This window comes from Rhinoraja longicauda, unplaced genomic scaffold, assembly GCF_053455715.1.
Source record: "Rhinoraja longicauda isolate Sanriku21f unplaced genomic scaffold, sRhiLon1.1 Scf000113, whole genome shotgun sequence".
Lineage (NCBI taxonomy): Eukaryota > Metazoa > Chordata > Chondrichthyes > Rajiformes > Arhynchobatidae > Rhinoraja > Rhinoraja longicauda.
This window is the reverse complement of record NW_027601331.1, coordinates 139,464-150,707: the sequence shown is the minus strand read 5'-3', so window position 1 is coordinate 150,707 and position 11,244 is coordinate 139,464. Positions and strand designations below refer to the sequence as shown.

Sequence of the window (11,244 nt, the reverse complement as noted above, 5' to 3'; positions counted from 1 at the left end):
AGGGGGAGGGGGGAGAACAACGGAAGACCCGGCTTGCGTGGACCGTCGTGAGGGGGAGGGGGAGAACAATGGAAGACCCGGCGTGGGGGGACCGCCATCAGGGGTGGGGGCGTACAAGGGGGGACGTGGCGCAGGGGTACTTTGTAACTTTGTAAGCGCCCTTTATAGGCAACTATTTGCATACCTTGGGTATGCAAGCAAAGAATTTCACTGTGACTTGTCACATGTGACAATAAAGTATTCATTCATAAAAGCTCATTCACAGGGAACCATCTGCAGATCAGGGAGATGTCAATTCTCAACCATCTGTCTCCCCATTGCTCAAATGTGCACCTTGCTCAATGTGCGAGTGCAGAAATCGGAGCCTCTCTTTTAGGAAGGCAGATGGAACACAGTGTAGCAAACTGTGCAGTCATGCATTTTAAAGGTAGACAAAAAGGCGTAGACTTTTTTCTAAATGGGGATTGGATTCAGAAATCGGAGGTGCAAAGGGGCTTAGGAGTGCTGGTGCAGAATTCCAAAAAGGTTAATTTGCAAGTTCAATCGGTAACGCAATGTTAGCATTTATATCGAGATGACTAGAATATAAAAACAAGGATGTAATGCTCACGCTTTGAAAGGTGCTGGTCAGATCGCACTTGGCGCGTTGTGAGCAGTTTTGGGCCCAGGACCGTACAATGTTTCCCCCTCTACCCTCAAGCTCTGTGCCGAACAACAGGCACCAGCCTCCACAAACATTTTCATTCGGTCCCTGCAAACCTGCACTGTGCCTGCATGCTTCAAAGTCTCCACCATCGTTCCTGTACCCAAAAAGCCACGGATTACTGGTCTTAATGACTACAGGCCTGTCTCACTGACCTCTGTAATCATGAAGACCCAAGAAAGAGTTGCCACCTGAAAAATATCACAAACCCCCTGCTGGACACCCCTGCAGTTTGCTTATCGGGCAAATAGTTCAGTGCCATTGTCCTGAGGCTAGAGGGGTTGAACAGTTTCATCGACGCTGTCTGACTACTTTACCCCCCACCAGCCCGTGACTCTGACTCTGGCGGTGACCAGGGAGAGACATAGAGCTGGCAAAAAGCTTCCCCTCCTCCGGCACTGGGTGGGGAAATGTGCCGTCTGACCTCACGGACAGAGTGGGGGGTTGGGGAAGATGGTTAGGAACTGGTGCTGGGGATAGCCTGTCTCGTGAAGAAATGGGCGCTGTGATTTAGGTGAGCTTTCGGCGCGGAGACGTGGAACGGGAAGGGTTGTGAATAGATTCTTCAGGCTCTCCTGAAGTATTGACGTACTTGGATGAGAAGCCACTCCATGTAGCACCTGGTAGTGACAAGCCACGGACCAGGGGGGTGGCAGCTAACGGGTGAGGGTGGAGCAGCATTGAGGAAGCAAGGTGTGGTGTGAGAGGCTGTGGGAAGGTGAAGCAGGAGAAGGAGGGGGAATTAGAACAATGGATTGTTTATGGGCGGAGTGAAACATTTGCACCCTCTATTGGGAACAGTTGGAATGGTTATCATCTACATTGGAATTGAAACAATTAGTCATAAAAGAAAATATTCCTTCTGGCTTTTTTCCAGCACGTTTCCCACCCATTGGACCTCCCTTCGACTCACCTGGTAGCAGTTTCTCATTGTTTGCTACCTTTGGTATTAACTCTGCCCGTTCCTTTACTTCCCTCAGTCTCTCAATTCGCTCGACGAACCCAGGCTTCGCCTCTTCTTTCTCAGACTGAATCATGAGGTCAATGTAAGCTGGGGTGGATAATGGGTTTGGCCTCAGAGCTATTTCTTCAAGTCGTCTAATGCTGCCCGATAATTGTTCAATCGGCGCCAGAACTGTGTTCTCAACCTCAACAAACTCCTGCTCAAGTGATTCCATAATATTCTGCTGGGTCATCTTCGCACCATCGGCCTTCTCGTACTTTTTTTCCAGCTGTCTAAATGTCATCTTCTTCTTTTTCGTAACATAATCGAACTTGTACTGTTGGTTGAAGTGAACATTCCAGATGCACTTTTCCGGGCAGACCGTACAGTTCCCTTCATGGTCCATTGCAACACAATTAAATTTATTATCGTTGTTAAGAATGGTGCAGGGATAATGGCAGGCAAATAAACATTTCTGACAGTAGGTTATACAATTACCAGTGCCGTTAATATCCAACTGTACTGGAATTGTAACGTCAATTACATATTCACAATTTTTATTTGCATCCAACTCGGTCTGTTCTTGGTTCAGAGCTTGTTGCGTTTTCCTTAGTTCTTCCAGTTTGGCGAGACCAAATCGGATCTGCTTCTGCAATCCCACCATTGCAACTTCTAACTGCTTACGATCCTTCAGAACCTCTCTCGTTAAACTCAAACTTCTGGTTTCCATTGTGTTCAGAGCTATGAAGAATGTCTTCATACTGTTTGCTCCCATCTTCCAAAACATTGCATCAAAGTTATCATCGTTCTCTCCCCCTACTCCGCTTTCATTGGATCTGCACCGGTTGCCACAGTTTCCAGAGGTTGGACGCTGGGCAAAAATGGCTGAATTGTTAAACTTGAAGTGTACTGGCAGACCCGTGTTGTCTTTGGGACACGGTACATCAGCTAATTTCAGGGCATCCAGAATGGGGGGAAGCTGTCCGTCTGCGAACGTCACCAGGATCTGAATGTTCTCTCCAATTTCTTTGCCAAACATAGAAAGAATCAAATCAAAGACATATTTCTGTGTGTGAGTCAGGCGAGGCAGGGAGGCTTGAGCAACAAAGCACAAGGCGTCGATCTGATCAACACCCTGTGGGGAAGTGAAGAACTCACGGATTTGCTCAGTAATCTGTTGATCCCGGCCGATGCCCCTGGTGTCTCCGAATCCTGGCGTGTCAATGATGGTCAGAGAGTAATCAATGTTAAATCCTTCCTGATGGTGGAGCTGGTAGGCAGTGATGGAGGATGTCTGACTCTCAGCCTGGGACTTTCCTGTCTGTTCCTGTATTAACTTGTATCTGAAGTTGTCTCCCCATTCCACGCCCAAGATGTAATTGATCATCCCATTGATGAGGGTTGTCTTTCCTGACCCAGTTTCTCCCAGAACCATAATTGTCTTCATTGTGTGTTTTTTGGTGGGTTTTCCGAAGGAGCATTTCATAAGCTGTTTGAATTTATCAGCTACGTCCTTCTTTAGTTTGAGCTTGTAAATAGAAGGGTTTCCTTTGGATATTAATTGAGCTTTTCTGCGAAGTTTCAGGGCTATTCTGTTTGGTACATTTTCTATTTCTATTAGAACCTCGTCACTTGCTGCACTAGATCCTGTTTTTCCACACTCAGCAGACACTCGGAATCGGTAGACAGTCGTGGGTTTCAATCCCTCTAAACGATAGTAGCATTGTGTGTCTGTTGTCTTAACTTCCTCCCATGATCCACCTTTCTTGTTGAAATTAACTAACGGTTCTTCTCTATATTCAATGCTGTATCGAATTATGTTAACATCAGCTCCAATCTGACTTGGTCTGTCCCAGTGCAGTGTTGGATTGGGTGAACAATCCTGGAAGTCCGGATTACCAGGTGGGCTTGCCGGCCGGGTGAAGCTCTTGTAGCTCTCACTAGCCTTGCTGACCCCTACCTTGGTCACTGCTCTGTATCGAATGTGATACTCCTGGTGTGGCTGTAACCCAGGTATTGTGAAGGAGTGGCATTGACCATGTGTGTCCAGAATTGTCCATTCCTCCTGCTGGCTAACTTGGTACTCTACCTTGTAGCCCACAATCTCACCGGCACCACATCTTGGTGGCTGTAACTGCAGCGTCACACTGTCATGAGTTGTTCCACTAACCGTCGGTATCTCTGGCTGTGACGGGGGTTCAAAGCACTGGTTCTCCAGAAACCCTCCCTCGTACAGGTAAATGGACGCTCCCACTTTGCTGTCATTCTGCACAGAACTAACAATGAATTTTACTTTCTCGTCTGCTCTATTTTCTGTGGCAAAATCCAGGAACGATCGGAATTGCTCTTTCATTTTCTGCGAGACAGACCGTGAATTAAACCAGTGCTCGCTGTGTCCTGTTGCACAGGCTCTGTCAGCAGGATTGGGTACCTGCATGTTCTGAGCTGTGAGAGATTGGAGGTGGTTGTTTGCCTGTGACAGGTTGAAGTCCTCCCGATATAATGTTGTAAATGTGAAGCAGACAACATAATCTGTTGCTGGATCCATCAACTTGTCATCCAACTCGCCCTTTGATTTCGCAATTGGTACATCTTTAAATACGCTGAGGTAACGTCTCATTACCTTCCTCTCTCGTTCCTTGTCATCCAGCCACGTGGTCAGTGCCTGGTGTTTGAATGGTGACTGTTCCCTGTTCTTCAGTATATTCTCCAGTAATCCTTCCTCCTCCCCGCCGCCCCGAATGGATGGCAGAACCCTCGCCAAATTCTCCTGGAAAACTAGTGTGTACTCCAGACACATTTCTCGGAAGTGCAGTATCCTATTCCCGATCTCAGGAAACTGATCGGCGACGCAGTCTTTCATCAGGTCTTTGCTCCTCATCATGGCCTCACTGAGCTGTTCCATGACACTCTGACAGCGATTGACCAGTCCCGCACTGATCCCCCTCACCAGCTGGGCAGCTTTTGAGTCGAGTTTATTGAGCGGATAGAGCCAGACTGTGATGGGCACTGAATGCTCTCCATCAGGGCCGAGGAGGTTTGGGAGGGTTGCGTAGATATTGATGGCATCTTTGAAGGTGGTGGGGTTGTTCTTCAGTGAGAAATCCCCATAAAAGGTGCAGCTAAATTTCTCAGAATGAGACTTTTGTTCTTTTGTCATTTTTACGGAGGCTTCGCCCTGAATCGCTATCTTAGGGAGATGTTTAACCATTGCCCCCATGTTACCCTGAATATCCTGTGTGTTCTCTGCTGATGAAGCCATTTGGTCAAACACAAAGAAGGCCTGGGCCCCATAGAGCACTGCTGTAATGACATGGGTCGCTGAGCCCTCATCAAACACACTCGGGTAGGTAATATTCTGTCTCCCTAAGTGACTCATTGTCAGTTGCTCAAACCTGGTTGTTGCTTTGTACTGAAGGGTAACTCGTGCTTGTTGCTTAGATTCCTTTGTGTCACTGAGATATTTTGCCGACCCTTTCACCTCCACTAACCCACCCAGGAGACTCACCTTCAGTGACCCTGACACATTGAGAGCAGCAGCTTTCTTCTTCATGGAGTCTGATGCAATGATGTGAAACTCGGTGCTGGGCTTATCACGACGATCAAGGTTGCTCTGCAGTGTCTGTAAGTCCCACAAGGTGACACCTATAGAATAAAACATTAAAAAAATTAGGGAAGTTGTGTGAGTTAATCTAAGTGAATGATGTTTATTCACTAATTTTTTCTCTCATTGGGTAGATTCTCTGCATTAACCCCCTCTTGATTGAAAGGATGTTCGAGAACAGGTACTTCTTTGTCGAACTGGGTAGTAAGAAGAGCAGATGGCGGAAACTCAAGAACGGACTATCACAAGGAAGTGTGCTTGCACCAATACTCTTCAACATCTAACCTAACGACCAACCTAGAAATGAAGGTACATGTCACTTTATCTATGCAGCGACCTTTGTGTAGCTGCTCAAGACAGTGACTTCAGTGCAGCTGAAGAACCACTCCCAAATTCCCTCAACATACTAACACCTCATTATGAAGAGAACCACCTCCGGTCAAACCCATCAAAGACACAGGTGTGTGCATTCCATCTGCGCAACCGAGAAGCCAAACACTGACTGAGCGTCACCTAGTCTGGTACCCCTCTTGAAAACTGTGATCACCCAGTATATCTCGGAGTCACCTTAGAACGTTGTCTCTCCTTCAAGACCCATGTTGAAAAGACAAAAGCTAAAATCTGTGCAAGAAACAACATTGTCAGCAAACTTACTGGAACTAGATGGGGCGCAATTCCTGACACTATACGATCAACTGCCTTGGCTATTTGCTACTCAACAGCTGAGTATGCATGCCCAGTCTGGGAAAGATCAGCCCATGCTGAGAAGATTGATCCAGCCATCAATACCTGCCACCCTATCAACAAACATCAACTGATAGCCTATTCATACTATCTGGTGTAGCGCCACCACAGATTCGTTGCAGTGCAGCAAGCAATAGAGAACGCCATCGCCAGACCACAGATGGATGACATCCCCTATCTGGCCATGAACCCGCAAAGAGCCGGCTAAAGTCCAGGAAAAGCTTCCTCAACGAAGTTGAACCAAATACTGAAGCTGAAGGTACTAGAGTTGCATTATGGGAAGAGAGATTAGCCATTCTCCCATCAACGACATCCATATCCATAAGTGCCAAAGAAGAACTTCCTCCTGGGGCCGAATCAAGCTGGGCTGACTGGAAATGCCTCAGACTGAGAGCTGGTACTGGTCGTTATAAAGCGACTCTCAAGAAGTAATACTCTGAAGACATCATCTGCATATGTGGCACTGAACCACAAACAATGGAGCACTTATTGAGGTGTCCTCTATTAGAGCACGAATGCAAAGCTGAGGACCTCGCAGAGAACAATGATATTGCTAAGAGTTGTGTTCAGTTTTGGCTGAAACACAATATCTAGCATGTGTGGACACGATAAGAAGCTGCTTAACCCCCACATTAACATTTTGCCGCCATCTTATCTGAGTTATTCACCTTGTCGTTTCCATCCCTTTCACACTTTCTCTGCGACTAAATTGTTTTCCCTCTTTCCTAGATGTGACGAGGATTCTCTGATCTGGAACATTTCTGGATTCTCTCTTGTAAGATGCTGTCTGATCCCACTGAGGCTAACACCTAACGTGTGATCCCTGTCTGGGACTCAGCTGCCTCCTCCCTCATCTCCCAGTGCCATCTTCGATACTGGCCATTAGAGCCACCCACTTTAATGCGGCGGGGCGAAGGCAGCGGCCGCCGGAGGCCCGCGGTAAGATGGTGGCGTCCACTCCATGGCCGACTCCGCCGCCGCCCGCTAACCGGACCGGACGCCCGCTTCCCTCTCCCTTCCTCGGGCTCCCGGTCTCCGGCTCCTCGACCAAGCGAACCCGGGGAGCCGCGAAAGGCTGCGACCGGGACCTGGGGCTGCGGAGCCCGCTAAAGTGTAGGCTCTACAATACAAAAGGTAGATGGAAAGTTGTACTCAATTATGGTTGTCACACCTGCCATTGTTTCCTCACAGCAGGGCGCTACAACACTCCCAAAGGCCGTACCATTCACTGTGAAGTTCCTGCCCAACGTTGACTCCCAAAATGCAGCAACTCGCAATAATGTTGAAATGTACCTTACCGCAGTTCAGGGAGTTAATTCACCAATCACCTTTATCCCACCGCAAAAATGCACTGAATCTAACAGAGTTGTAGTCACTCTAGTCCGATTGGTAACCTAAATGTATGGCACCGCCTTGACAATCGCTTATTCGTCTGATAACATTCCAGTACCTGGGATCAGAGTGTCCGAGCGGCAGTCGTACAGCATTCCCAACTGGAAAGGACGGCCCAGAGTGGCCAGTTGGAAGGTTTCACTCATCACTGCACCGGGATTGGTGACTCAGAAAACGCCACTGACCTGAAACAGAAAGTGGGATGAAATATAACAAGCTACCCAGCAACGCAAATATAACGTAGCTACCCAGCAACGTGTTCTGATATAGCATCCAGTTGCACCGGTGATGCTCTATCAGAGAGAACTCAGAATCAGCGAAACTCCGATAATCGAGTATCGACACCCTTATTAGTTAATTAAATCCCCTCTGTCTCCAAATCTTTGGTGAGGCCGCGTTCGTAATATTGTGTGCGGTTCTGGTCTCCCCATTACGAGAATGATGTGAAGGCTTTAGAGCGTACAAAGCAGGGTTTCCAGAATGATGCTTAGATCAGGAGGTATTAGATACAGGGAGACGTGGAACAGACTAGGATTGTTTTATTTGGAACGCCGGAGGTTGCGATATAATTTTGCACCGCTTTTGTTTTCTACGTATATTGTTTAAAATTCTGAAGAATGTAAAATTATTTAAATAAACGAAAAACACTCGTCCACCAATGTCTGCAGGATTCAACCTCTTGTAACTCTACACCAACGCAGTCCTGGTCTCCCAGATACATCAGCGTAAGTAAATCAACGCCGACCCCTCCAGCAACGTGTTCTGAAACAGAAAGCTTCCATCGGAAGCGATAAGAGCAGATACCGAGGCATGGGTGTGTTCTAACTGGAAGCGTATTTCGATGGCGAAAGCAACATGAAACCAATTGAAACAATGCATCATGTATCCTCAGAGATCACAGTCCTGCTGTTCACTGCTGTAAAAAGCAACACGCCTACAATCCCTGCTTTAGCTGGTTATGTAGAGATATGTGAAGCTAATTAGTCTGAAGAAGGGTCTCGACCCGAAACGTCATCCATTCCTTCTCTCCTGAGATGCTGCCTGACCTGCTGAGTTACTCCAACAGTTTGTGAATAAATACCTTCGATTTGTAGAAGCATCTGCAGTTATTTTCTTACACTAATTATATTGCAAAGTTCTGATCATGTCACCACACGGAGTTACTATACACTGAGTGGAAGGACCATGGTCAGTGCTATGGTGGCGACGAATCAATGCATTTAGCAGTCAAAATCCAGCATGCACAGAGTTGGATACACACACCCATGATAGAGATACCCCTCCTCCCCCCCCCCCCCCCCCCCCCGTCAAATGCGCAGAACACAAAGTGCTGAAGGAACAGGAAGCAGGAAATGGACAGATGACGGACAGAGTTTCCCCAGCGTTATTATTTACAAGATTCCCGCAGGTTTACATTTTTGTGTTTCCTGGGAACATGCATCTGATTCACTCACCGGTCGAGGAAGCGTCTGTCTGCAGATGTAGGGGGGTTGCAACGTTGACGATGGGATGAACGGTCTCGCTGGGAGCCCCCTCCTGCACTGTCAGCGCTGAAGTCAGACCCTGAACCTCACTGGACTGACCACAAGCCCCGCGCTGGGAACTCCGATGTGCCCCGACGTCTTTAGCAAATCCTAGAGTCGATTCTAATGCCAGCGGTGATATCTGGAGGGGAAGGATATTCTGAACCTGTTCAAGTGCTGCCGCGGGTTTCTCTCCGGACCCTGGACTGAAATGCGGAAGGTATTCTGTGAGTTTCAGTGTTACTGACTGGAGAGACCGAGCAACTACTCACGTAGCATCAAACCACAAATGCCACTAATAAGATCTTCGGCGATAGAAGCAGAATTGGGCCATTCGGTCCATCGTCTACTCCGCCATTCAAACATGGCTGATCTATCTCTCCCTCCTGATCCCATTCCCCTGACACGGGTACTAATGGAGAATCTATCTATTTCTGCTTTTAAAATATCCATATACTTGGCCTCCACGGCTTTCTGTGGCAAAGATTTCCACAGATTCACCAACCCCTAACTAAACAAATTCCTCCGCATCTTCCTAAAGAAACATCCTTTAATTCTGAGGCTCTAACCTCTAGTCCTAGACTCTCCCACTAGTGAAAACTCTATCCAAGCCTTTATTTTCTACGTTTCAATGGGCCCCCTCCCTCTCCTCAACCTGCTAATCTCCAGCGCACAAACGCTCAAACTGCAGCGAACAGTGCCGTCAAACGCTCATCATATGTAAACCCACTCATTCCAAATAAGGGGAGTACGTGTGATACGTGACAGGAGGGGTAGCAATCTGACGGGAGAGTTGTGTGGACGCACTGACCCTCCATAGCCACTATACTCATTCGGCGCTGCCAACAACTAACGAGTGTTGAAAGACTGGAGCGACGAGGCTTGTATACACTGGAATTTAGAAGGATGAGAGGGGATCTTATCGAAACGTATAAGATTATTAAGGGGTTGGACACGTTGGAGGCAGGAAGCATGTTCCCAATGTTCGGGGAGTCCAGAACCAGGGGCCACACAGTTTAAGAATAAGGGGTGGGCCATTTAGAACAGAGATGAGGAATAACCTTTTCATTCAGAGAGTTGTAAATCTGTGGAACTCTCTGCCTCAGAAGGCAGTGGAGGCCAATTCTCTGAATGCATTCAACAGAGAGCTAGATAGAGCTCTTAAGGATAGCGGAGTCAGGGGGTATGGGGAGAGGGCAGGAACGGGGTACTGATTGAGAATGATCAGCCATGATCACAATGAATGGTGGTGCTGGCTCGAAGGGCCGAATGGCCTACTCCTGCACCTATTGTCTATTGGTCCTGAGCCACTATCCACCTCATTGGACAATGTCGCAATATCTAGACTGGACTTTATTTAGCACTAAATATTTTTTCACGTTCTTCCCTTTGTCACGTATAAGCTCGCTGCGAATGGCTCGATTGTAATCATGTATTGTCTTTCCGCTGACTGGTTAGCACGCAATAAAAGTTTTTCACATCCTCGGTACACGTGATAATAAACTAAACTCAAGTTAACAACTCAGATTTAGGTTACTTTGAATCAAGTTTATTTTTGAAATAAAGAAAAACACTCGCCCACCAATGTCCATCATTTGTTTCTCTATTCAACTCACTGCTCTGGGATCCCGTGCATGTCCGAGATATCAGCATGGGTAAACCAACACCCACCCAGATACCTGTTCTTAAACTCGAAACCTCCATCTGAACCGACAAGAGTGGAGACTAGTTTATTCCCAGGTGTTATCCGGCAACCGAACCATCGTCTCACCAGCTGGAATGCGGCCCCGACCTACGCCTCCCTCATTGGAGACATTTTAACTATCTTTAATCGGACTATCGGACATTATCTTGAACTGAATACCTTTTATTCTGCATCTGTGCACTGCGGGCGGCTTGATTGCAATAATCTACAGTCTTGTCATTGACGATAGTACGCAACACAAAAGATTTACGCTGGTATCTCGGTACGCTTGACGGAAAACTAAACTAAGCAAGGCAGGGATGTGTTCGAACTGGAAGCTTTTTTTTGCATGGTGAAAGCAGTGTGAAATCAACTGAAATAAAAGAAACATGCACCCTCAGTCGGCGCAGAAGCAGAGATGGTTGAAAGCCATCTTGAGAAGATATCACCAACAACTTCTCTTGGACCACCCAGACTGAAGCAATGGCCAAGGAAGCACACCAACGCTCTACCTGCTCAGATGGCTGAGGTCGTTAGGTATGTCCCCAACAGATATTACTAACATCTAAAGGTATGCAGGAGAACGCATTTTATCGGGATGCATCTCAGCATGGTTTGGGAACAGCGAGAGCGCAAGACCGCGAGGAGATT

At 47.3% G+C, this 11,244-nt stretch overlaps 1 protein-coding gene across 1 annotated transcript; it reads right to left on the bottom strand.

Moving 5' to 3' along the window:
- Nucleotides 1-1,491: 1,491 nt before the first annotated feature.
- On the bottom strand, nucleotides 1,492-7,532 carry LOC144590061 (uncharacterized). Its single transcript, XM_078394925.1, has 3 exons — nucleotides 7,445-7,532; nucleotides 2,517-5,291; nucleotides 1,492-2,462 (listed from the first exon to the last, which is right to left on the bottom strand). Exons 1-3 carry the CDS (start codon nucleotides 7,530-7,532, stop codon nucleotides 1,492-1,494), a joined length of 3,834 nt encoding a protein of 1,277 aa, XP_078251051.1.
- Nucleotides 7,533-11,244: the final 3,712 nt, after the last annotated feature.

What these genes read in the sequence shown, in the direction of transcription:
- LOC144590061 (XM_078394925.1), bottom strand. Translation starts at nt 7,532, where the DNA reads ATGAGTGAAACCTTCCAACTGGCCACTCTGGGCCGTCCTTTCCAGTTG. An exon ending in CTCGGACACTCTGATCCCAG is followed by an intron (nt 5,292 to 7,444) that starts GTACTGGAATGT and finishes TTTATTCTATAG; the next exon opens with GTGTCACCTTGTGGGACTTA. An exon ending in TTCAGCCATTTTTGCCCAGC is followed by an intron (nt 2,463 to 2,516) that starts GTCCAACCTCTG and finishes AAAGCGGAGTAG; the next exon opens with GGGGAGAGAACGATGATAAC.